The sequence below is a fragment of the Budorcas taxicolor genome, chromosome 4 (assembly GCF_023091745.1).
Source record: "Budorcas taxicolor isolate Tak-1 chromosome 4, Takin1.1, whole genome shotgun sequence".
Taxonomy (NCBI): Eukaryota; Metazoa; Chordata; class Mammalia; order Artiodactyla; family Bovidae; genus Budorcas; species Budorcas taxicolor.
This window is the reverse complement of record NC_068913.1, coordinates 68,988,223-69,015,699: the sequence shown is the minus strand read 5'-3', so window position 1 is coordinate 69,015,699 and position 27,477 is coordinate 68,988,223. Positions and strand designations below refer to the sequence as shown.

Here is a 27,477-nt window from a genome sequence, read left to right as displayed (position 1 = left end):
CTTATTCAAGGCCCCAACATCCCATTTATTTATCCATTTCTATCTGAATTGGTGTCTCAGAATCCATTCTTTGTACCCGTTAAGATAAATGATGTAATTCTCACTCATGCACAACATTTTCTTACAGTTAATTTTGTAATGAACCATCTCTCCCCCAAAACAGAGCCTCATTTGTTTTAAGGATAATTTTTATTGATGAGGAACATTTTGCAGTTTTAAAAGGATAATTTTGTTATTTATGTAACATTTTATGTCTTAAAAATTTTCTTTTCAAAGATTAAAAGCCATGATGGTCTCCTTTAGGAAAGCAGCTTATCCATCAATAAGGATCCCATCCTCTTCCAAAAATGAATCGATTAATCATGTCAAAAGATCGCAGAGGCTGGTCATAGGGCAAAATGTGGCCTCCACCTCGAACAATTACCTTAAAGAAGAAAAACAGAAGAAAAACTGAAATTTAGAAAACTGGATATTCTAAATACATGGAAACCTTTAATTTGGATTAAAATGTTCTTAAAGCTTACATGAAATAAAGAACATAGTGTATCGGCCCATGCTTTTGGATATGCTGATTGTCTGCTTTTGATAGCATTAATAATAGGTACCTTAAGGTAAGAAAGTTTTCAAATTGTGTAGTTATTTGATTTTATACCAAATTGCATCCATCTTTCATGTGTATGAAACTGGAAAATTTTTCTTTGTCTTTTTTTAGGTGGGAGCTGTCTGCTTCTCCATGCTATGCTGTAACTCTTACCTTGTTAGGGGCCTGAGGTTGGGAGACCTACCCTAGACCAGCTCTGGTTGCGACTAGGTAGAGAAATGTACCTAATTCTACCGTTCGGTAAGCTGGTCCATTGGCCTTCACACTAAGCTACACCTTTTACCTTAATTACACCTTCTACCTTAGTCTTTACCAGTAATAAAGGAGATATTTTGAGTCTCAAAAAAATTAAAACAACAACAAAAAAGAACTTGACACCTGAAATTTTAAAAGGCCTAAAATTTTTTTGAGCAGCAAAAAATTAGAATTCTATTTTTCCAAGATTTTTTTATAAAACATTTTCAAACATATAGCAGATTTGAAAGAATTTCATATACACACCATTTAGATACTCTCATTAACACTTTACTCGTTTTCTTACAGCTGCATCTCACTGCCCATCTATTAATCCACCTTTTCTTCTTGACACATTTCAGAGTAAGATGGGGATGTCAGTATACTCCTCCCAAATTCTGTGTAAAATTGACATACAGTGGGATTCTCCGGTGGCTTCCCTATTGGCTCAGACAGTAAAGAATCTGCCTGCAATGCAGGAGATGCCAGTTGATCCCTGGGTCGGGAAGATCCCCTGGAGAAGGAAATGGCAACCCACTCCAGTATTTTTGCCCGGAGAATCCCATGGACAGAGGAGCCTGGTGGGCCACAGTCCATGAAGTTGCAGAGTCGGACATGACTTAGTGAGTGACTCAACAACAACAACCAGGTCATACAATTGTTAAGTGGGGGAAGTAGCTAGAACCCTGGCTTCTGAGGTAAACACTAGTGTTTTAAGTCAAATTCCAGTACTTTCACAATAATTTCTTACTATGAAGGGAACTTTACGGCTTGGTCACAGAATGTTTCACCCATCTCTCCACATACTTTTGAGATAGTTAAGGACTATGAGGGAGAAGGAAATGGCACCCACTCCAGTGTTCTTGCCTGGAGAATCCCAGGGACCGGGGAGCCTGGTGGGCTGCCGTCTATGGGGTTGCACAGAGTCCGACATGACTGAAGCGACTTAGCAGCAGCAGCAGCAAGGACTATGAGATGGACTTACCCCTCATTGGCCTTTGGAGACAACTGCTTCATGCTACCCTCCACCAGCAGTCAGCTGTGCCTTGCTGCTATGACAGCAATGCCCATCTACATTTGTGTTCCAGCTTGCATTTGGAAACCCAGCATGTTCCCTTCTTTGTCACAGACCAAAAGTGAACGCATCTGTGACAGGAGCCCAAGCACGTGACCCTGGAGAAAGACTTCTGCTGCCCCCACGACCCCAGGCTAGAATTCTCCTCTTGTGGCTTCCCATCCAGTCCTCCAGCCTTGGCAGGAATCAGATGAGCGATTTTCATGCAACTTCAGCTCAGCTGAGGACACAGCAAAGTCGTGTTTATGACAAAACCCAGCTGCTTCAGCTGGAAATGAGTTTGGCAGCAATCGTCCAGAACAGTAAGAAACTGAATACTCAGGAGCTAAAGGTCATCCTGCCTCCCTCCCCGACCAGGGCTACTGCTAATGGAGGGCTAGCACAGTGCTTCATGGCCTGGGCTTGGGAGTCGGAGGACAGGAGCTTGACCAGAGGCACCGCAAACTATATGACCTTGGGCAAGCAACTTAACATCTCTGTGTTTCAGTTTTCTTAACGGTACAACAGGGAATGAAATATTATGTCCTGAGATAGCTGTATAAGGAATTAAAGGAATGATATCCATGGAACACAGCACAGTGCCTGGCCTGGGATGGTTCTTGAGAAATATTAGTTGTTGTAATTATTCTTCCAATAATTATCTCTATTGAAAATGTAAGATCAAAATTCATGTAACCAACATAACTAACGTAGAACATCGTGTTCCTACATTAGCATAAAAATCTTGGTTTAAGGGAGTTGTTTAAAACAGTCGTTCTCAAACCTAAAGGGGAATAAAATTACCCAAGCTTGTTAAAGTAAATTGCTAGGTTCTCACCCTTAGACCTCCCAGTTCTGAAGGTCCCAGCCAGGGACTAAGAATTTGCACTTCTAACAATTGCACAGTAATTCTGGTGCTGTTGGTCCAAAGACTACTCTTTGAGGACCTCTATTTAAAAGAACTTCCTATTTTGTGGCAGGTTGTTCTGTTTTTACATCAAGGGAAATCACAAAGAAAAATTTGTGTAACATCTACTAATGACCTCACCTTAGTGTATTTTTTTCTAATCATCTGCTCTCCTGGTGTTTATATACACACACACACAGACACACACACACCCTTCTACACACACACACACACACCCTTCTACATCCATGATAATCAAGTAGCGAAGAAGAGATGACAGTGACAGGGGTTAGGTGTTACAATTCTTATTCTCAATGACTTGCCTGATCCTTGATCCAGTTCTGAGCTGCCATACGTAATGACCAAATGACATCATAAATGGTGTCATTAAGATTGGAAAGAAAAGCTCATTTAAGAACAAAGTCTTTTTCACATGCCACAAAATTCTCAAAGTATGTTCTCTAGCAGATTCCCATATAGCATTTTCCTGAAGTTAACCTCAAAAATGAATTTATGAGTGCTGAAAAAATAAACCACTCTGTTGTAATAGCCAAGCCACTCACCACTCACAAATCAAGGACACAAACCACTCCAGAGTTTTTAGAGGTGTGTATGTGACAGGGCCATGATTATATATTTAAATGTGACCAGACTAATCTTGAGGCTCCCTGGATAGAAATGGTCTCATCACCAGAAACTGGATATTTTGGGTGCTTTCACATTAGAACTGAAACTGCTAAACTCATGTGTTCCAGAGGTCATGAATTTTAAAAGGGTTATACGAAACACTTTAAAGTTTCATTCCACTTTATGTTTCAGAAAAGAATATGGTTCTCCATGGAACTAGAAACATGGACCGGGCGATAAAGATTTCTCAACTGTGCCTTTTGAGATGAAATATAAGGGGAAATTCACAATGGGTGTGTTGACACAGATGTGTCATGGGAGACTTCAAGGGGGGTCAAGGAGGAGCAGATCACTGGACAGACAATGGTGAGTGGGGAGGGGGAAAGAGATGGAGTAAAGACAGGAAACTGCGTTCAGAAACAGTGGGGCATGAAACTGCATTGCACATGCAAGAATCTGAAAGGAGTTCCGGTTATGAGGAATTAGAAGGAAAGCAGAAGGAGCAGCTGAACAGGTAAACCCCATATGACATGCTGCTGGGATCCACCGACCTTTTCATACAGGATTTGTGTGTGTGTGTTAAAATACACATAACATAAAATTATCACTCTAACCATTTTACTATGAACAATTCAGTAACGTTTAATATATTCTCAATGTTGAGCAACCATCACCACTATCCAGTTGCAGAATATTTTCATCACTGCAAAGGAAACCTGTACCCATTAGCAATCACTTTCCATTCCTGTCTCCCTGCCAGTCTCTGACAATCACTAACCTACTTTTTGTTTCTATGTTTTTGTTGCCTATTCTGGGTATATTCTTGAGAGGTTTAAGCAGAATAGTGATATGCTCAGATCTGCATTAAAGGAAGATGACTTCATAGCCACTGAGGGGGCTGGTATGAAGGAAATGATACTGGGGCAAGGAGGCAAGTTAGGAGACTAGCTGTTCAGGTGAGAAATGATGTGAAGCAGAGATGGTAAGAAGGCGAGAGAAGAGGGACGTTGGGGTTGAACCTGAAAAATTAGTGATTAATCAGGAATAAAGTTAAGTGGAAAACTCTCTCCCTGCTCCCCAACACATGAACATCCTTCCCATTCCAGGCTTCTGAAACATGGAGCTTGGTTATTAACCAAGAGGCACACGGCCAAAGCAGGTCAGGAGGCAGGTGAAAGAGGACAGATTTCTTTTTTTATTTTTGGATGACTGCGGCTGTGTGCCAATAAAACTGGACACTGAAATTAGAACTTCATACAACTGTTATGTGAAACAAAAATCATATTCTTTTTTTTCAAACATTGCTGCTGCTGCTGCTGCTAAGTCGCTTCAGTCGTGTCTGACTCTGTGCGACCCCATAGACGGCAGCGCACCAGGCTCCCCCGTCCCTGGGATTCTCCAGGCAAGAACACTGGAGTGGGTTGCCATTTCCTTCTCCAATGCATGAAAGTGAAAAGTGAAAGTGAAGTCGCTCAGCCGTGTCCAACTCTTAGCGACCCCATGGACTGCAGCCCACCAGGCTCCTCTGTCCATGGGATTTTCCAGGCAAGAGTACTGGAGTGAGGTGCCATTTGGCTTGTGTGCCACAGGCAGAGAGGCAGAGTTGGCCAACCCTGGCTTTAGAACACATCTTCCTGACATCACCATGAGGCAAGTGGCTAACATCACCCTTACCACTTCATTTAGTAGAGCGCGAGAATCTGAGAGTTCATCCAGATTAGTTTCCCTCTCCTCTGATTCACAGAGGAGGTTTTGGTGCCTGACTTCAGGCCATACAGCTTGTGAGTGACAGTGTCAGGCTGGAGCTTGGGTGTCTTGATTTAAGTCTTACCTACCTTCTCCCACTCGATTCCAAAAATCAAAATTTAAGATTTCATCCACAGCCACAAAGTCCTTCTGCCATTTCTCATCAGCAGTTCATTCTTTTTTCACTTTAAAGGAATTTATTCTAATAAATACCTTAAAATTAAGGATTAATCTTAAGTTATACAGAGAATTATTATTTTCAAAAAAATTTTTATTATTTATTTTAAAGAGGACAGATTTTTAGTTCTTGTTTTCTACTACAGATTGATGGAGACACTCAAGATCATCTTGTTTGTTTGTGACTTACATTAAAGTTCTTTTATTATTTTTATTCCATTCCACATTTACAAATGTTTACCTTTTCACTTTCAGAGATGAACCCTGAGTATAAGTTAAATAAATAGGCATTCAACTAAAATGTATACTAAAAAGAAAAGGTACTTGGGAATAACAATAAAAAACAAGCCAAAGCTTGCTAGCAGCCACCTCATAACAAAAGAGTGAGGCAAATCACTTTCAATAAAAGAAAAAAAGCCAAGATCAAGGCTCAGTGTTGCTCCCACAACACTCTGGGAAGACTCCTTCACATTTACCACTGTAAGTTCTACTATAGCAAATGATTATGGAGGCAAAAAGGTGCTTTGCTGCTGCTACTGCTGCTAAGTCGCTTTAGTCGTGTCCGACTCTGTGCGACCCCATAGACGAATTTAGCTGATGTAAATGTAGCCACAGCAGCAGCATCATTTCTAGAGTAGTCAATACATAACTTCGGTGCTACCTTACAGTTCCAAGGTGCTTTCCAGGTGCACCATCTAACTTAATCAATTGAAACAAAATCATAATTTAGGATTTCTACTTTTCATTATGACACATTAATAGCATGTGCCAAACCAATGCCACTATTAAAAACAACAATAAAAACTTAAGGTCATGGAATCATGAGTCAGCAGATCTAGGTTTGAGCCTAGTTCTGTGACTTGGGCACAATGACTTAATTATCCCTATTTTCCCATCTGTAAAATGGAGATAGGAATTAAGGCAACCAATTGTCTCAGTTTACCCAGGACTGAGAAGTTATTAGGAGCATAGAGCCTTTAGTGCTAATGCTGAAATCTGGAATGGTTAGTCACCATAAGAAAAGTAACCTTTCTGTGAGAATTCAGAGAAACAGTGCATATAAAACATCCCATGGCACTCAGTCCACAGATGCATATTAAGCTCGTACCACGTAGCATATAGGCAAATAATAAGCACTCAACCAGAGTGTCATTATCTGAATTTTAATAGTCAACAGACTATGTTTTCCTTTTAAGAGCAGAGAAAGATTAGAAGTTACTAAGAACTGTAAACTTTATTACTATACTTTTTCAGAAAGATAGATCACAATATTTTCTTTAGGAAGGGATGTATTTCTCTTCCAGGCTTCTTTTATTTCCATGCTATAAATCCTTCCTTCCATGGGAAAGAAGGTCCCAATTAAAGTAAGGAAGCAACTTAAATAAGAAATCAAACCTTTGTCAATATGCTTACCTGTCTAGAGCAAACTGTATCCCTTAAGCCTGCCAACATCAAGATCCATCCCATTCTTTCCCTCCACCCGCTTTCACCACATGCAATGCCAAACACCCTTTTCTCTCCACACAGAAATGTCAAGCAAGCAAGACCTTACTTGTCTTAGCAGAATGGCAAAAAGCCACTGTCTTTTTTGCCTTTTAAGAACACACTTTATAACACAGGATTTGATGCAGTTAAAAAGTAATCAAATTTTTACTTCCTTCATGTCCAGTTTTTATACTTGATATCCACAAGGGAATAAAAAGCACAATCCAGTTCATTAATTACCTTCCTCAATATCTAACTTTATGAGCTACATACAGTTTGTAGTTTTCTTTTGGAGGAGAGACTGAGAGTGGAGGAGAGGGCAGAGGTTAGAGCAGCAAATGCTCTCTGCCAGGAGTGGTGTGAGGACTTAGATCCTGACTCACTGTCTGCTGGGTAACATGGAAACAAGGGCCAGCCAACTTGCCAAAATCTGGCTTCCTGCAAACAGCAGTGCGGGTTGGCTCCAGCAGTGGTGGGCTGAAGTTCTTTTCCACTGGCTCAGGAGATTGGATTAATGAGCACATTGCTGATCTACTTCACATTCAGAGACATCATGTTGGTACCCTGAAATCAGCCATGGTGGGACAGCTTACACCATGGAAATCAGCAAGCACTAGAGATCCGGGTCTCCCTTCCTCTCCAAGCTAGTTTACCTCAGACCACTGGTTCTCTGATACTTTGACTCTCCTGGGGAAACATGAAATCTTAGGCCATTCTTCCTCTTTCCCAAAACAAAAGAAATATTCATTCAAATACGTAAATTATAAGGCCCAAATCTCTGAAACCTTGGCTCAGGATATCAGATGGGCTGGGTTTTAAATATTTGCAAGAAGGTAAGAATATTAATGGACTTTCCTGGTGGCCCAGTGGTAAAGAATCTCTGCTAATGCAGGAGATGTGGGTTTGAGCCCTCGGTTGGGAAGATCCTCTGGAAAAGGAAATGGCAACCCACTCCAGTATTCCTACCTGGGGAATCCCATGGACAGAGGAACCTGGTGGGCCACAGTCTGAAGTGAAGTGAAGTGAAGTCACTCAGTCGTGTCCGACTCCTTGTGACCCCATGGACTGTAGCCTACCAGGCTCCTCCCTCCATGGGATTCTCCAGGCAAGAGTACTGGAGTGGGTTGCTGTTTCCTTCTCCAGGGGATCTTCCCAACCCAGGGATTGAACCCAGGTCTCCTGCATTCCAGGCAGATGCTTTAACCTCTGAGCCACCAGGGAAGCCTATGAGGTTGCAAAAAGAGTCAGACATGACTTAGCGACTGAACAACAAGAATAGTAATATTTGCCTGCTTCCAATCTACACCGTCTTTACTGATAAACCAAAGAGTGCAGGCAAAAATAGTGCCCTTAGTCCAGCTGACAACGCAGCAATATCGCAACACAACCTTATTTTGTTCCTTCATTTCTCTACCCACTCTACACTGTACCATGTTGGCTCCATTTAATATTCCCATAAGCAACTTGGTTCCTGTAAGCAACCAGATAAGTAAATCTGGTTAAACTTCAAATTAAAACAACAAAAAGTTACTGTTTAAAAAGCAAACCCCAATTCCCTTTGTTCCTCAAATATCATTAATTTTTAAAACCCATTCTCCACGTGTGGATAATACTTTAAATGTTAGCCTTCTTAGTATTTATTCACTTTCCATAATGAAATGGTTCTCTGTTAAATTTCAATAGGTTATTAAAAAAAAAAAAACTTAGCAGCTAAGAGAAAATTATGCATCATTGCTTAGCTTTATACCTCAGCAAATAGATCTGCTATCCAATTTATATTTTAGATAACAATAAATTAGCTCCCTGAGTATTAACTAAGTGCATATTTGGGTAGCTTAATTTAGAAGCATTCTTTTTATGCTAATCAGTCCTCTCTAATGAAATAGAATCACATGAACTAAACCGACTCTTGGCAAATAGTCAGAGTAAAATTGGGAGTTGCTATTGTTTATTATTTCCTTTGTTTTCAGGAAGCAAGCTCTGTGTGTGTGTGTTTTTTTTAAGAAAAGGGAAAAAAAAAATCATCAAATACCGAGAATTCAATTTTTTTTGGAGAGGACACACTTGTCAGCCACTGAGATAATGAAACTTCTACAACTCCTTCCATAAATCTTTGTTGCCCAAAATATTTCTCCGTTTTTCTTTTATGTAACACAGAAAGGAAATAGTCTTCGGTGGACATAAACAATGCATCCTTTTGCTAGATGGGAATTGTTTTGAACTATTCATTATCTCAGCATGTCTAGTCTATTTCCTAGAAGAAATTCTGGTGTGTACAAGTGGTGAGCCACTACTACATTCCTTGAGAACTGTAGTATTTGAATACACACAGTAGTGAGAGGGGTGTGGGCATAAGGTAGGGGCCAACTTGATTTTAATTCTAATTCACTGAAATTTCCTGGGTGCTAGGAACTGTGCTAAGGGGCTTGCTACAAACATAAGTCAGATATCATTCCTGTCCTCAAGGAGCTCCATGTCAAATAGGGGAGAAAGGTAAATGAAACCCCAGGGGGGTGCCTACAACAGGAGCTGTACATAGAGATGCAGAAAAGGAGGAATTTTGGGAAAAGGGCTTCCTAGAAGTGATACTGGCATTTAGCTCTGAAAAGCAAATGGGGGTTTTCCAGGCAGTTGGAGGAGGAAGAAGGGCCTGGTATGAAAAGCAGAGGGAATCCCATGGGAATTACTGGCTGACAAAATAGTAAGGTATGTTTGGGGAACTATAACATGTTTTGCTTTGTTTTTCAGGATTCTAATTAAGAAAGAGGGAGAGTGAGAATCCAGGTTGGGGAAGGAAGCAGAGGCCAGATCAAGTAGCCTTACTTATGTGTGTATAGGGTTCGGACTTCATTCTTCAGGGAGTTAGTGAAAGATTTTAGACAAGGATAAAACTGGATTGGACTTACATTCTGGAAAAAGCACAAAGAGAAGGGTAGGTTGGAGAGGAAGAATACTAGTTAAGACCAGCTAAGGAGGCTATTTAAAAGGAAAAAGTTTAAACAACAAGTTAAAACACATATTCAGAGTGTTCCTGAACAGCATCTTTCAAAATTTGTGGCTTTTCTTAAAACACCACAAAGCAAAAACTGTTTCACTTAAGAAATCATAACGTAGTATAGCCAATTTTTTTATGTCCTCCAAAATGCTGTATGTTTTCTAATTGGTTTGTATAAAATTAGTGTTTTTCAAGTAGTTCTTTGTGGTTTCTGTGTCAAGCACTAGGAAGTGAGTAAAATCAAGTCAGTGAGAAGGGTACTATAAACCAAATGCAAGAAAGGCTAGCTAAAGAACGGGGTGAGTCGTATTTGCCAATAGCTATTCTTTTTTTTTTTTGGTTTATAGCTTCTTTTTTTTTTTTTTTTTTACTTTATTTTACTTTACAATACTGTATTGATTTTGCCATACATTGACATGAATCCACCATTGGTGTACATGCGTTCCCAAACATGAACGCCCCCCCCCCCCCCCCCCCCCCCGCCCCGCCACCTCCCTCCCTATAACATCTCTCTGGGTCATCACCGTGCACCAGCCCCAAGCATGCTGTATCCTGCGTCGGACATAGACTGGCGATTCGATCCTTACATGATATTACACATGTTTCAATGCCATTCTCCCAAATCATCCCACCCTCTCCCTCTCCCTCTGAGTCCAAAAGTCCGTTATACATATCTGTGTCTTTTTGGCTGTCTTGCATATGGGGTCATCATTGCCATCTTTCTAAATTCCATATATATGTGTTAGTATACTGTATTGGTGTTTTTCTTTCTGGCTTACTTCACTCTGTATAATCGGCTCCAGTTTCATCCATCTCATCAGAACTGATTCAAATGTATTCTTTTTAACGGCTGAGTAATACTCCATTGTGTATATGTACCACAGCTTTCTTATCCATTCATCTGCTGATGGACATCTAGGTTGTTTCCATGTCCTGGCTATTATAAACAGTGCTGCGATGAACATTGGGGTACATGTGTCTCTTTCAATTCTGGTTTCCTCGGTGTGTATGCCCAGCAGTGGGATTGCTGGGTCATAAGGCAGTTCTATTTGCAATTTTTTAAGGAATCTCCACACTGTTCTCCATAGTGGCTGTACTAGTTTGCATTCCCACCAACAGTGTAGGAGGGTTCCCTTTTCTCCACACCCTCTCCAGGATTTATTGCTTGCAGATTTTTGGATCGCAGCCATTCGGACTGGTGTGAAGCGGCACCTCACTGTGGTTTTGATTTGCATTTCTCTAATAATGAGTGATGTTGAGCATCTTTTCATGTGTCTGTTAGCCATCCGTATGTCTTCTTTGGAGAAATGTCTATTTAGTTCTTTGGCCCATTTTTTGATTGGGTCGTTTATTTTTCTGGAATTGAGCTGCATAAGTTGCTTGTATATTTTTGAGATTAGTTGTTTGTCAGTTGTTTCATTTGCTATTATTTTCTCCCATTCAGAAGGCTGTCTTTTCACCTTGCTTATATTTTCCTTTGTTGTGCAGAAGCTTTTAATTTTAATTAGATCCCATTTGTTTATTTTTGCTTTTATTTCCAGAATTCTGGGAGGTGGATCATAGAGGATCCTGCTGTGATTTATGTCGGAGAGTGTTTTGCCTATGTTCTCCTCTAGGAGTTTTATAGTTTCTGGTCTTACATTTGGATCTTTAATCCATTTTGAGTTTATTTTTGTGTGCGGTGTTAGAAAGTGATCTAGTTTCATTCTTTTACAAGTGGTTGACCAGTTTTCCCAGCACCACTTGTTAAAGAGATTGTCTTTACTCCATTGTATATTCTTGCCTCCTTTGTCAAAGATAAGCTGTCCATATGTGTGTGGATTTATCTCTGGGCTTTCTATTTTGTTCCATTGATCTATATTTCTGTCTTTGTGCCAGTACCATACTGTCTTGATGACTGTGGCTTTGTAGTAGAGCCTGAAGTCAGGCAAGTTGATTCCTCCAGTTCCATTCTTCTTTCTCAAGATTGCTTTGGCTATTCGAGGTTTTTTGTATTTCCATACAAATCTTGAAATTATTTGTTCTAGTTCTGTGAAAAATATGGCTGGTAGCTTGATAGGGATTGCATTGAATTTGTAAATTGCTTTGGGTAGTATACTCATTTTCACTATATTGATTCTTCCGATCCATGAACATGGTATATTTCTCCATCTATTAGTGTCCTCTTTGATTTCTTTCATCAGTGTTTTATAGTTTTCTATATATAGGTCTTTAGTTTCTTTGGGTAGATATATTCCTAAGTATTTTATTCTTTTCGTTGCAATGGTGAATGGAATTGTTTCCTTAATTTCTTTTTCTACTTTCTCATTATTAGTGTATAGGAATGCAAGGGATTTCTGTGTGTTGATTTTATATCCTGCAACTTTACTATATTCATTGATGAGCTCTAGTAATTTTCTGGTGGAGTCTTTAGGGTTTTCTATGTAGAGGATCATGTCATCTGCAAACAGTGAAAGTTTTACTTCTTTTCCAGTTTGGATTCCTTTTATTTCTTTTTCTGCTCTGATTGCTGTGACCAAAACTTCCAGAACTGTGTTGAATAGTAGCGGTGAAAGTGGACACCCTTGTCTTGTTCCTGACTTTAGGGGAAATGCTTTCAATTTTTCACCATTGAGGATAATGTTTGCTGTGGGTTTGTCATATATAGCTTTTATTATGTTGAGGTATGTTCCTTCTATTCCTGCTTTCTGGAGAGTTTTTATCATAAATGGATGTTGAATTTTGTCAAAGGCCTTCTCTGCATCTATTGAGATAATCATATGGCTTTTATTTTTCAATTTGTTAATGTGGTGAATTACATTGATTGATCTGTGGATATTGAAGAATCCTTGCATCCCTGGGATAAAGCCCACTTGGTCATGGTGTATGATTTTTTTAATGTGTTGTTGGATTCTGATTGCTAGAATTTTGTTGAGGATTTTGGCATCTATGTTCATCAGTGATATTGGCCTGTAGTTTTTTTTTTTGTAGTATCTTTGTCAGGTTTTGGTATTAGGGTGATGGTGGCCTCACAGAATGAGTTTGGAAGTTTACCTTCCTCTGCAATTTTCTGGAAGAGTTTGAGTAGGATAGGTGTTAGCTCTTCTCGAAATTTTTGGTAGAATTCAGCTGTGAAGCCGTCTGGACCTGGGCTTTTGTTTGCTGGAAGATTTCTAATTACAGTTTCAATTTCCATGCTTGTGATGGGTCTGTTAAGATTTTCTATTTCTTCCTGGTTCAGTTTTGGAAAATTGTACTTTTCTAAGAATTTGTCCATTTCTTCCACGGTGTCCATTTTATTGGCATATAATTGCTGATAGTAGTCTCTTATGATCCTTTGTATTTCTATGTTGTCTCTTGTGATTTCTCCATTTTCATTTCTAATTTTATTGATTTGATTTTTCTCTCTTTGCTTCTTGATGAGTCTGGCTAATGGTTTGTCAATTTTATTTATCCTTTCAAAGAACCAGCTTTTGGCTTTGTTGATTTTTGCTATGGTCTCTTTTGTTTCTTTTGCATTTATTTCTGCCCTAATTTTTAAGATTTCTTTCCTTCTACTAACTCTGGGGTTCTCCAATTCTTCCTTTTCTAGTTGCTTTAGGTGTAGAGTTGGGTTATTTATTTGACTTTTTGCTTGTTTCTTGAGGTATGCCTGTAGTGCTATGAACTTTCCTCTTAGCACTGCTTTTATAGTGTCCCACATATTTTGGGTTGTTGTGTTTTCATTTTCATTAGTTTCTATGCATATTTTGATTTCTTCTGTGATTTGTTGGTTATTCAGAAGTGTGTTGTTCAACCTCCATATATTGGAATTTTTAATAGTTTTTCTCCTATAATCCAATAGCTATTCTTAATTTTCTGGTAAGACTCACAGCAAAGCAACTGGCTAAACCATTTCCTTGTTCTTTCAGTGGAAAAGTGATGGAAGTGTTAGAAACAGATTCAGATTTTTCTCCCTGTAGTCCAGAGCTTGCCTGCAAATCCAGACATACGTTGAAATGTCTCTTTTATTAGTTGCTTCTTATACTAAGCCACTGTTGGTAAACTGAGGCAAAAAGGTGCTGAAAGACTAAATTTCTAATTGCTTTAAGCTGGGTATTTTGATAGCCAACATTAACCCAGGTCATCCAAAAAGAAAACTGCATCTCCCAACTAGAGGAGCACTAAGACTTAGACATGACACGTCCATTCCATCCTTTTACTGGGTGTGGATGCTATAGTCTTTTAATTGACGATAGCCAGAGAAGAATACGGGAATGAGAGCGAGAGAAAAGGAAGCTAGACTATGAATGTTAGACATTAGGCCCCTTTCCACTTCACAAGCTCAGGTGAAAGATGCCCAGAAACAAGTCCAGGAGTTGGTGATACAGTGGAATAATAAGAACTCTTGTATATTACTGGCAAGAATACAATCAACTGGGAAAACAGTTTGGCATTACCTAAGGAAGCTAAAGAGGTTCAAACACTATTAAATCATCTGTTCTACCTCTACACATTATTCTTAAGAGAAACTCTAGCATACAGGCCCAAGGAGATATGTGCAGCAATATTGTTCATAGCAGCAATGTTTATAGTAACAGAAAGCTGGAAACAACCCAAATGCCCATCAACAGTGGAATAGATGAATGATGTAATCATATGATAGAATGCTATTCAGCAGTGAAAAGGAACAAAGCACAATCCTGAACATATCAACATGGGTGAATCTCAAAATATTGAAGAGCAAAAGTACAGTGTTGCAAACTATATATAGAAGAATTCTTTTTATGTAAAACTGGATCATCAAAAAAGCAAGAGAGTTCCAGAAAAACATCTATTTCTGCTTTATTGACTTCTGCTTTGACTGTGTGGATCACAATAAACTGTGGAAAATTCTGAAAGAGATGGGAATACCAGACCACCTAACCTGCCTCTTGAGAAACCTATATGCAGGTCAGGAAGCAACAGTTAGAAATGGACATGGAACAACAGACTGGTTCCAAATAGGAAAAGGAGTACGTCAAGGCTGTATATTGTCACCCTGCTTATTTAACTTATATGCAGAGTACATCATGGGAACCGCTGGACTGGAAGAAGCACAAGCTGGAATCAAGATTCTGGGAGAAATATCAATAACCTCAGATATGCAGATGACACCACCTTTATGGCAGCAAGTGAAGAGGAACTAAAGAGCCTCTTGATGAAAGTGAAAGAGGAGAGTGAAAAAGTTGGCTTAAAGCTCAACATTCAGAAAACGAAGATCATGGCATCCGGTCCCATCACTTCATGGAAAATAGATGGGGAAACAGTGGAAACAGTGTCAGACTTTATTTTTGGGGCTCCAAAATCACTGCAGATGGTGATTGCAGCCATGAAATTAAAAGACGCTTACTGGAAGGAAAGTTATGACCAACCTAGATAGCATATTCAAAAGCAGAGACATTACTTTGCCAACAAAGGTCCGTCTAGTCAAGGCTATGGTTTTTCCTGTGGTCATGTATGGATGTGAAAGTTGGACTGTGAAGAAAGCTGAGTGCTGAAGAATTGATGCTTTTGAAGTGTGGTGTTGGAGAAGACTCTTAAGAGTCCCTTGGACTGCAAGGAGGTCCAACCAGTCCTTTCTAAAGGAGATCAGTCCTGGGTGTTCATTGGAAGGACTGATGCTAAAGCTGAAACTCCAATACTTTGGCCACATCATGCAAATAGCTGACTCATTGGAAAAGACCCTGATGCTGGGAGGGATTGGGGGCAGGAGGAGAAGGGGATAACAGAGGATGAGATGGCTGGATGGCATCACTGACTCGATGCACATGCGTCTGAGTGAACTCTGGGAGATGGTGATGGACAGGGAGGCCTGGCGTGCTGCGATTCATGGAGTCGCAAAGAGTCAGACACGACTGAGCGACTGAACTGAACTGAACTGAAACATGAAAAGTAAAATATTGTTTATGGAGATGTTTATCTGTAGTAAAACTATAAATTTTAAAAAAAAGATGGTAGAAACAAAACCCAGGGCAGTGGTTTACCTCCAGGGCCAGTGAGGGAAGAGAATGGGATTGGGAGTATGGGCTGCTGGTAATGCTACATTTCCTAAATGACTTGTAAGCACAGGAGTAGTCATTTATCATTGTTTGTTTGATCTTATACAAGTATAATACATATTTTTGGTAATTCTTCAACTTTTAATTAAAAAAGAAAAAAAACCCACCTGTTGATACTGCCAAACTCATAAAAATGAATCTATAAGAAACTTAACATGTTCTCTGTTGTGCTTTTCCCTTCCGCCCAACACAGAGATAATGAAATGGACCATATGTCTAAACATGGTAAGTGGGGAGAATACGGAGAAGCAATTGAACAAAACAAATGCAAAAGTGGGAAGTCCCCTTCTGGCAAGCGGCTCCAAGAAGACAGAACTGGTACTACAATGGAAACCTTGGGACTCCAGTTGCTGCATAAATAATAATAATAAATAGAGGAACAAAAATAAACACCCACATCTCCATGCTGTAGAGCAGAAGAGCAAGAAGTTGCCAAACATTTTTTTGTTTTGCTAGATTATTTTTTATTCTCTAAATCTAAGCCTATATATTCCCCTTCTTCCCTGTTTCTGTATGTTAGAAGCTCAGTATAAGTGGGGGGGGGGAGGGGGGCGGAAAACAGAATAAAATAAAGGCTGGATGCTTCATTTATTGTCAACAGGGATGTTTCAGATCACTTTTAAACTAGAAGGGACTCAAATGCTTTAGAAACATCTCATCACTCAATTTAGCAACTTTCATATACTGTTGTTAGACTGCCATGAACAAAATGTGCAGGCCCCTCCACTTCTTCCATCTCTCATCAAGACTGTTTCCATGTTATGGTAAAGTAAACACTAGATACAGTGGAAATATTTATAGGTCTGTCTGATGAATAATACCCCATTTCATCATCTGAGCCTTTAAGACATAGTATCTCATAAGGACTGTATTAGACGGGACTGGGGGGAGCTTCTTATCCTGTGAAAACAGATTCATGCTAGGAGATGTCGATAAAGATAATAATATTTATTACATGCTTACTAGGTCCCAGAGTATCAAGGAATACATAAGCATTATCTTAGTTAATCCTAATAATGAATCCTTCTGCAAGAGAATTAGGTATTAATATTACGATGAGGAACTTCTTAGAGAGGTTAAGAAATTTGCCCAAGGTCATGCAGTTAGTAAGTGGTGGAGCTAGGAGCTAATCCAGGTTGAACACAGTATCCACTCTCCTAATTCCTACACTTCAGGGTCACTTGAGTATGGTGATAGTAGAAGTAGTGAGAATCACCAAGGTAATAAATAAAATTCAAGTTCATAACTTCTCAGCTTGAGAAGATGGCCCATGTTTGGGTACATGGGAAGGTCTACGAATTATTATCAACAATTCAAACAGTCTAACGCACAGGTTCTTTGTCTTTTTGTGCCATAGACCCCTATGGCTGTTTAGTGTCACCTATAAATACCTTTCAGAACAATGTTTTTAAATACATGATTCACTCATATATATTATGATACATACGTATCATAGATTGCAAATTAAAATTATAGATTGACATTATCAAAACAGTTAAACATGGGACTTCACTGGTGGTCCAGTGGTTAAAACTCTGCACTCCCTCCCAGAGCAGGAGTTCTGGTTTGATCCCTGGTCAGGGAACTAGATCCCACATGCCACAACTAAGACCCAGCACAGCCAAATAAATAAAATGAATACAAATAAATATTAAAAAACACAAAACAAAATAACAAACATGAATTTGTGACACATCAACATATGTCCTTCTATATGAACACGTAACAAAAGAGCAACTTGTGGGTCTCATAACTTCTATAACTTTAGGTATAAGCATTGTTTCTAGCTATTTGCAACAGCATCTGTATTTGATATGAAACTATCTCTGCTTTCTATGGTGACAAAGTCAAAGGCACTGCTAATACTGCTTTGGTTTGTTGCCTACATTCGTAATGGAAGGAAATGCTAAATTTCATAATTCATAATAGGAGGAAATGATGTTCCAGTTAGAGGTTAGTGAAAATAAAGATGCAATTTTTCCCCCTTATAAGTTCACTGACCTCTTAAATCCTAACCAAAAAGCCTCACCCCAGGTTGGCAATCTATTAAATAACCTAACTAAGAAGCATTACGTTTACTCCTGATAAGGCTTCAGTCTAAATCACTGCAATTTTATTTTTGCTTTGGCACAGAACTAATCATATCTATCTAATATATTATTGGATCAATAATTAATATCCAGAAACAAACTGTGACTGGTGGACATCCTTGCTGAGAACTCTCTGGATGATGTTTATAGGAGATCTTGCTTGACCTAGTTGTATCCTTGTTGGAAAGTAATAAGAAGGCACTACTATCTGAAGACACCACACATGAGGACCACATCATTTTGGTATAGGACAGAATGCTGCTGGGAAAAGGAAGCTAATGTTTTGAGTAAATAAAAAAGTTTTTCTATGAATCTAAATTACCAACAGTCTATCAGTGTTTTGAGAGAACAAAGACCACTTGTCAACCTACAATACATGGCAGGGAACTAAAGTTTAAAACTTAGTTTAAGGTTTTGGCTGAGGATTTCAGAGAATCAAAGCAACATCAGTAAATACTTGACTAGAGGACACTTTTCTAAATGTGATGCTTCAGATCAATGGCTGGTTTGTTAAGAGTAAATCTATGTTCTCACGTTTCTGGTTGGCTGGTAAGTAAGTAAAATAGCTCAGGATTTAGAGCACCCTCTAGGAATCAGAACAGAAGTTTATCCAAACATAAGCCACACAGGATTCCTGTGAGATAGATGGGAGCCATTTCAGTATCAATAAAGGAACAAAAGACATACAGTTTATGTCCCCAAACCAGCTGCATATTAAATTCCCTAAGAAGCTTAAATATTGATGCTCAGGTCTTAACCCTAGACCAATAAAGTCAGAATATCTGGAAACAGGCCTTGGGAATCTATATTTGCTAGCATTGAGACACACTGGATTAGGAAACCGTAACGGAAAGGAATGATCCCAAGTTCTCTGCCATTCTTGTTAGCAAGAGGAATCTCGCCTTGCTCTGTGATTTGCTTTGACCAAGATGATGCAGTGAAAATGCAGTCTGGGACTTTTGAACCCTAGCCTTAAAAGGATGGGCATCTCTTGCTTCTCAGTTTAGAAGACCTGCCGCCATGCTGGGAAGTCTAGGCCAGGACACTGCATGGTTAGAGGTCATATGGAGAGAGCACTAGAGAAGAGACTCACTTGGATGTTCCAGCTTTAGCCAAACTCTCAATTGAATGCAGCTGCAGGTGTGAACTACCCCAATCAGAAAAACCTCCTTGCTGAGCCCATTCCACCCACATAATTGTGAGAAATAATACATTGTTATTGAGTCAAGCCAGTAAGTTTTAATGTGATTCCTTATTCTGTAACAAATAACTGTAAGAAGGAAATATTTACTAAGAACTCTTCATTTTTTTCCCCTGAAAGATTTGTTATTCCTATCTTGGAATCTTGATGTAAATTGAAAAGCAAGACTGGATTCATCTTTCTCATGAAGAGAGAAGACATAATGACATGACAGTTTAAGCGAAAGTGCATATTATGCAAACAAAGGAAGACTAGTACCCCATGTGGTCTTAGGCAAACCACCAGCTCCTACTGCTGTCTACCACCCCCACCTATCCCCCCTGCAAATCCTGAGAGCTTGCAACTGCACCATCTGGGTGGCCTTTGTGGTAGACAGAGAAATGCATCATCAGATCCTCCTTCAAGGATGGACTTGCAGTCCAGCTGTGGGAAATCCAGTCAGCAGACAGCCTCCAGCTGTCAGCTCCTTCAGGGTCTGCCTCAGCTGCACAGCACAACCTCTCCCAAAATGATGCCCTTCTTGGGGCATCCCGCATTTGTTGACTAAGTGAGGTGGGGAGTGTATAAAGGCCGATCATTTTTGTCTGATGTAAGATACTCTGATGGAAACTACTCTCTTTGGACCTCCCTCCCAGGTTGGCCAAGGTTTGTCAGGCCCGCATCATAGTTTGATTTCCTCCTCTGCCAATGCTGATTCCTACTCCTTCCTTTCTCAGGTGTTAATCCCTAATGAACACCTTGTACCCTAAAGTCTGCCTCAATACCTGCCTCTGGAGAATCTAACTTGTAATTGCCATGAAACTCTAATAATGGCAAGTCTTATTAGTGAGGGCAGGGGATGGTTTGATGGCTATATTCTGATTGTCTGCCCATAGTTTGATTCCCATAAATAGAAGAGCCTTCCCCAGGTCTGGAAGATGGAGACAAAGAACCCATGGATAAGGCCATCCCTTTTTGTAGAAATCAACACAGCTGGGATAGAGATGAAGATTCTATTTAACAATTTCTGTAACATAGCCAAAACATTTTCCCTGGAATTAGCTGCATTTGGTAATCATTGTCTCAAATCTGTTTAACAGTTACTTTCCTCCATTAAATATTGTTTTAACTTCTCATCCCCTATCAACTAGTTGAATGCAAAAGTGACATTTATTGCTGTTTGCTTACTCTGATCGTTGTCAGTGCAACCAAGGACTTGCTGAAGCCCTTTCTGGAAACTGTTGGTTCCTTCAAAAATAGTTTCTAATGCTCCCTAAGCTGTTTAAAATTCTAAATTAAAAAAAAAAAAAAAGAATTTTAGCAGGAAGGTCAAGAGAGGCAGGTGGCCGACTCTCTATCATTCCCTCTGTGGATTATCCGTGGACATGTTGAAATCCTAGCCTGAGCTTCCCTTCCACTCAAAGGACTATGGTTATTCTTTTCTCCATTTTTCAGTTGCATGTAGTCAAAGGAACAAAACAGTTAATGTTAGCACAATGAAGAAGCTGTGGTTATTACTGCTTTCTGTCTGCACACCAGGCTTTCCCCATCCTCCTCCTCCTTGTAAGCACTCTGCTTCCCTTTAGAAAATAGCTTCTTCGGTGGGGACTGGATGTGCTGCCAAATACACTGGCCACCACCAACACTCCACCCACATTTGTCACCACCATCACATACACACCCTGAGGCGAGACTTGTAGCTGAGGTCTGGCGGGCAACTGGAGTATTCTATCCTTCCCGCTCTGTAGCCTTCACAGGTATTTAAGCACGGTGGTGCAGAGGAAAGAGCAAGATGTGGACTGTTAAATCCCTGGTACGACTGCTGCTTGAAACCCTAAGGAAGTTTCTCAGGTGAAACTTCTGTTTCTTTATTTGTAAGTTAGTAAGTACAATCACATAATTTAGAGGGGAGCTACCAATATTCTATAAAACTGTGGCCAAGAAAGCGTGTAGCAGACCACTGGCTTGAGGGCTTGCAAATGCTGGAGGGTCAGTAGCCATCCTTGGCATCTCTTCTGGCCTTCCTGACACCCGCATGAACCAACCACCACGCCTAGTAAGTGGCAAGACTGAAATTCACACAGGCTGGTCTGACTGCACAGTCCACCTTCCTCTCATTATCCCAAACCATCTCCTGTCGATCTTGACTCTCCAAAACAGTCAAGCTTCAAGGGTGGTGGGCTCCTCCCCTTTGGCTTCTCTGTATCCCCCAGTGGAAAGTCTCACTCCTTTTGGAAACTCAGGGAGAAACCCCTGAGAAGAGTGTGGCAAACCATAGGCCTGAGAACTTCATAAGGCCAAACATGAGTCAAGGTCAAAATATAAGTCGTGGCTCAGGGCTTGTGCTTTTGGAGACTGGGAGGCTTGCTGTGAGCCTGAGGAGGGCACCAGGATGACACCAGCATGCCAGGCACTCCTTGTGGGTATTTAGCTTTCAATTTCATTTAACTGCACATTAAACACTATTTTTCAAACAGGAATCGGTCCTCACAGCTTGGACATTATAAAGTTTATCTCCTCTATTTTGAGACCTCAGGATCAAGCACCAAGAAGGTGATCTCGGGAAGTAGATGAAGAACCTTCTTCCAGTACTAACATGACTCTCTATTTCCTGGGGGTACTCCTATTTTCCGGGGCTTCCCTGGTGGCTCAGCTGGTAAAGAATCTGCCAGAAATGTGGAAGACCTGGGTTTGATCCTTGGGTTGGGAAGATCCCCTGGAGAAGGGAAAGGCTACCCACTCCAGTATTCTGGCCTGGAGAATTCCATGGACTTTCACTTTCACTTCACTTTCCTTCTTCTCTGACCTATTTCTGCCCTGAATTCATCCTATTGCTGCCAATTTAAACTTTCCAAAGCTTTGAAAATGTGCTTAATTATCTTCCATGGCAACAAACACTGTATGCTTCCACTTATATGAGATACTTAGAGCACTCAAATTCATATAGTGGTTGCCAAGGGTTGGGGAAGGGGGAATGGGGAGCTGGCGTTGAAAATTACAGAGTTTCAGGTTTACAAGATGAAAAGAGCTGTAGAGATGGATGGTACATAATCATATGTATGCACTTAATACCACTCAACTCTATACTTAAAAATGGTTAAGATGGCAAGTTTTCAATGTATATTTTATCACAATAAAAAAAATTTGGAAAAAAATTATTCAATTCCCACCCCTCCTACTGCTTAAGACAATGGAACACTCACCCCTTTGCCTACTATCGAGGCTCCATGATCCCTTTCCAGTTTCTCTCCCAGCTTGCACCCTCCAGGCACCAGAATAGAAACCAGACTGTGTGCTCTGCCTGTGTCCTGCTCTGTATGCTCCCATTCTGAGGCTCTGCTCACCATGCTTCTTCTCTGCTCATTTTAGCCAATTTCAGCGTTGATTCTTTTACTAACATGAGAACTCCCCAGGTAAATCTATAACGCTTCTTAACACTGGATGAGCCTTGCCTCACCACCTACTAAGCACCACCTACCTTTTAAAAAAATCCCTGATACTCTGTCTATAGAAAGGCACATGTATGTAACTCAAGAACTAACACTAGAAGTAAAATACACTCTTTCTAGGCCTGCTTTAATTACGGCAGATGTGCATGCAGGCTCCAGTTTCAAGCGTACTAGCTTACTGCTGCCAGTCCATCATTCCAGAGGTGGGTGCCCTTGTGAAGTAGAAAACTACTGAGCTGGAAGCCAGGGGACCTGAAATCGAACTTAATTTCAGACATGAAATGGATACGGGACTTTGGGACAGTCATTTAACCTCCAGGCTTTAGTCTCCACCTGGAAAATGAGATCTAAAATTTGCTCCAGCTGGAAAATTTTACCTACAGGAGAGAGAAAATAATTTATTGAATAACCTAAGCTGATACTGATAATGAAAACAAAAATTATGATATCTCAAGTTGCAATCAGGAAAAAGAGACTTGTTGGAAATAATGCAAAATTAATGGTAGAAGAAACTACGCTCACTATGATTGCACAGGAATGAGAACTGACTGGTGACTCATGTCTTCCTTTTAATCTCTAAATGAAAAATAATTATTCTCCATACAAATATTTTCAGTGAAATAAAGATATTTAAAAAATGCTTTTTTCCCCAGAAAATGTAGCTTCATGAAGTTTTTTCTAGAAAGCTGTTTTTAAAGAATTCATCAGTGTTATTATTCTGATGAAAATTTTATATTTAAAAATGTGGCATCTTGGCATGTTTGGAGTTGATGATTCAATGATGTAAGAACAAAAACATCCTGCATTTCAAAAGCAGTGATGCCATCAAAACAGATCATGAACAGCAGCTGTGATTTCTGGAGAAAGGCAGAGAAAGACCCCAAAACGTGCAGCAAGGTGGTCTTGACAGTGATGGACATGGATTGTCACCAGCCAAGCAGAGAGAGGATTACACCTTTGATCTATGCTGTAATGTTACTGAGTCACACACACACACACACACACACACACACACTCACTCTCTCTCTCTCTCTCTCTCTCTCACCGAAGGCCACTATCTATTCTGCTTGCAAACTGAGCCTCTCTGGACATTAATGAAAAATCTATTTCAGATCTTTCTTTAAAGATATCTTCCCTATGGCTCAGATGGTGAAGAATCTGCCTGTAATGCAAGAGATCCAAGTTCAATCCCTGGGGAGGGAAGATCCTCTGGAGAAGGAAATGACAAATCCGCTCCAGTATTCTTGCCTGGAGAATCCCTTGGACAGAGGAGCCTGGCGGGCTACAGCATGGGGTTGCAAAGAGTTGGACACGACTGAATGACTAACACTTTCACTTTAGAGATAACTTGGTTCAAACCTTGTAATTTACAGATGAACAAATTGAGGTTGAGAAAAGCCCATTACTTCGCAGATGATATAAGAAGGGAGAGTCTGATTCTGAGAACTGTACAGATAGAAGCAGCCAGAGCAGCAAAGGGCAACCAGCAGACTCATTCTTCATCTGATCTCTGAGGGGTGGATGGAGCTGGTTGGTGTCCCTGGGCATCCCTTCATGGAGAAATGCTCCCTCATCTCGGTACCTTACTGCTCCCCTGGGAGAGCCGTCATTCCTCTAAGTGGACATTTTAAGGAACCATTCAGAGACAAGTCTACTTTGGTTTCAATTTTTAAATTAAGAGCTGTGGAGTTTGGCAGAGAGCGAGGTTTCTCTCTTGGCAGACACAGACACATGCTTCTGTTTTGTGTGTCAAATGCTAAAAAGCCGAGTCCACGGCTGAAGCCCGTTTTTTTCATTATCAGACGCCTGACATTTGAACGGTATCCCTAATCCACAGAGAATGCCTTTGTGAACATCGGAGTTCTTTTCCACCCTTCTTCCCCGCCCTCCCCCATCTCCACAAGCCACCTCCAATCCTACGTGGAGGCATTAGGGGAGAGGAGCGCTGCCAACGTTGTAAAATCACCTACATAAAATGCAGCTCCCTCACCGTGCGGTAAAACACTTCTATCACAAACATATGTGGGCCTCGCTTCTTTTGTTACCCAGTTTTTGGCAGTCGGAGGAGTGCCATTTCATCTCTCAATGCGTTTTGCATTCACCAGAAGAGTCAGTGGGCCTAGTGTGACATTTGCCACAAGTTTCTGAGTGAAAGTCAACATCCCTCTTCCCACCACTGTGGCTCACGCCGCCCTGCAGCCCCAGTCTCAGCCCCTATGCTGGGCATTCCATGCACGATGCTGAGCAGGACACACGTGTGATGCCAGGCACTGGAGGCATTCAGAATGCTGGTCTGGGGGACGTAAGATAACCGGTGGCTGAGGCAGCCATCAGAGGATGTGGAGGACATGCTGGGTGTGCCTGGTGGGATTCTCATCATAAAGCAGTGCAGCAGATGGGGGCAAAGACATGCCCAGCATTGTGCCCTGGTCACTCAGCATGCGTCTGAATAGTAATATCCCAACTTTCCTCTAAGGGTTGATTTCCTCTAAGGGAAAAATCCAACATTTTCTCTGATCTTGATTTTTACTATTTATGATTTCCCTTTTGTTATATATATCCTTATAAGTGATCCACAGTAATAATAACACTAGCAAATATTTCTTGTGAGTCAGGGGCTGCTTTAAGTTGCTTAGCTTATTAAGTCCCCTCAATAATCCTATGAGAATACTGTAGACTGAGTGGCTTAAACCACAGAAATTTCTCACAGTTTTGGTGTCTGGGAAGTCCAAGATCAAGGTGCTAGTTGACTGGGTTTCTGGTAAGGGTTCTCTTCCCTGCTTTCAGATAGCTGCAAGCTAACTAAGATGCTGCCAAGATTCCCTTGCTTCTGGAGACTCTAGGGGAGAATCTGTTTCTTTGTGGTTTCTAGTTTTCCAGAGGCTGCCTGCATTCCTTAGTTCATGGTCCTTCCTTCAAATACAGCAGTGCAGCACCTTCAAAACTCTGACTCACCTCTCCCCTCATTCACTTATCAGGATCTCTGTGATTATATCGGGCTGATCTGGATAATCCAGAATAATCTCCCCATCTCTAGGTCAGATGATTAGCAACCTTATTTCCATATGTAGCCTTAATTCCTTCTTTCCATATGATACAACACGTTGACAGGTTCCAGAGATTAAGGGAAAGGTTTCTTTGTGCACGTGTGTGCAACAAGCTGAGTGTGACATTCTCTAACCCTGTCTGCATCAAAGCAATGATTGATTCAGGGGCCAAGAGGCAACAAAACCAAGAATAAAGTGGTAGTTAAGAGACTGGAAACTTGAAAGGAGCTTTGGGAAACAAATATTGGTGTTCGTGCTCTGCCAAAGAGTAGAGCCCCTGGTTAATACCACAAATGTCAATTTAGGGCCGTGGAAATAGGCCAGCTAAAATACAGTTTTGCTGCTGCTAAGTTGCTTCAGTCATGTCCGACTTCGTGTGAACCCAAAGATGGCAGCCCACCAGGCTCCCCCGTCCCTGGGATTCTCCAGGCAAGAACACTGGAGTGGGTTGCCATCTCCTTCTTCAATGCATGAAAGTGAAAAGTGAAAGTGAAGTCACTTAGTCCCGACTCCCAGCGACTCCATGGACTGCAGCCTACCAGGCTCCTCCATCCATGGGCTTTTCCAGGCAAGAGTACTAGAGTGGGTTGCCATTGCCGTCTCTAAAAATACACACAATCCCAGACTTAATAAAGGTGCTTGCCTGTATTCTAATTGCCTGACAGAAGCAAAGCAAAATCTTTTTGAAGGTAAATATCATCAGCCAAAAACTCAAACTCTCTCCATAACTTGACCTGTTTAATGTCTGACATTCAAACTCATAGGCATATCAGGAAAAAGGATCAAATTTCCATAAAAAAGAGTATAAATAAATCTCATGAACATAAAACTGAGCAAAAATACCACACAGGAAAGAGTACAAACTGAATGTGTCCATTTATAAAAATTCAAAAACTTGCAAAAATAATCTAGGCCATAAGAAGTCAGGACAGTGGTTACCTTGGAGAGGAGGGGGTAGTGACTGAGGGGCAACTGGCATTGGTTCTATTTTATTTCTTTATCTAGGTGACTGTCACATGGATATGTTCACTTTGTGAAATTTCATTTACCTGTTTTGTGACTCGTTAACTTTTCTATATTATAACTCAATAAGATTTTTTAAAGTACCAAAGCAGAATCAATCTCACATTTCACTGTTAAAATTATGTATAAAATTTTACCTGTGTACAAAGGCATCAGTTAAAATGCAATTTCAGGTGTTGAAATTGTTGATTTTTTCTTTTTAAAAAATTTTTGAATTCAATTCAAAAAACTTAAACATTTTTAGGGACGAACAGACAAGAAAAATTAAGTCCAGATTATTTTCTGCAACCAAAGAGCATCTACTTGTCCAATATTTTGGAATCTGACTTTAGAGTTAACTATTTATGAAAATATGTGTGTTAGTCACTCAGTCATGCCCAAATCTTTGCCACCCAATGGACTGTAGCCCACCAGAATCCTCTTGCAATGTGGGAGACCTGGGTTCGATCTCTGGGTCAGGAAGATCCCTTGGAAGAAGGCATGACAACCTACTCCAGTATTCTTGCCTGGAGAATCCACATGACAAAGGAGACTGGGGGGCTACAGTCCATGGGGTTGCAAAGAGTCAGACATGACTGAGCGGCTAAGCACACAGACTTTATATTTTTCATTGTCACCTTATCTCTTAAACAATACCTACATTTGTGTCTATCAACTTTTGTCTTAACATGGAGTGTTTGTATGTTAATATGAACTGAGACCATCCTTCTCTGTGGAAAGGAGGGACATGTATTTTGGCTGGTGTACGTCTTTGCTTAAGGTTGACCATGCCTTAATGGGTTTTCGGGCTTTTATTTTCCGGG

General features: G+C 40.4%; 1 protein-coding gene and 1 non-coding gene across 2 annotated transcripts in view; both read right to left on the bottom strand.

The window, feature by feature from the left end:
• Nucleotides 1–319: 319 nt before the first annotated feature.
• The window catches only part of CPVL (carboxypeptidase vitellogenic like), a 113,729-nt gene continuing 86,571 nt past the window's right edge, over nt 320–27,477 (bottom strand). Inside the window, exon 12 of the mRNA XM_052638916.1 lies at nt 320–424. Within this exon, the coding sequence (XP_052494876.1) occupies nt 320–424 (105 nt within the window). The remainder of the gene's footprint in view (nt 425–27,477) is intronic.
• Nucleotides 7,981–8,052, bottom strand: TRNAS-GGA (transfer RNA serine (anticodon GGA)). The gene has a single exon. It is a non-coding gene; the product is annotated as a tRNA-Ser (tRNA).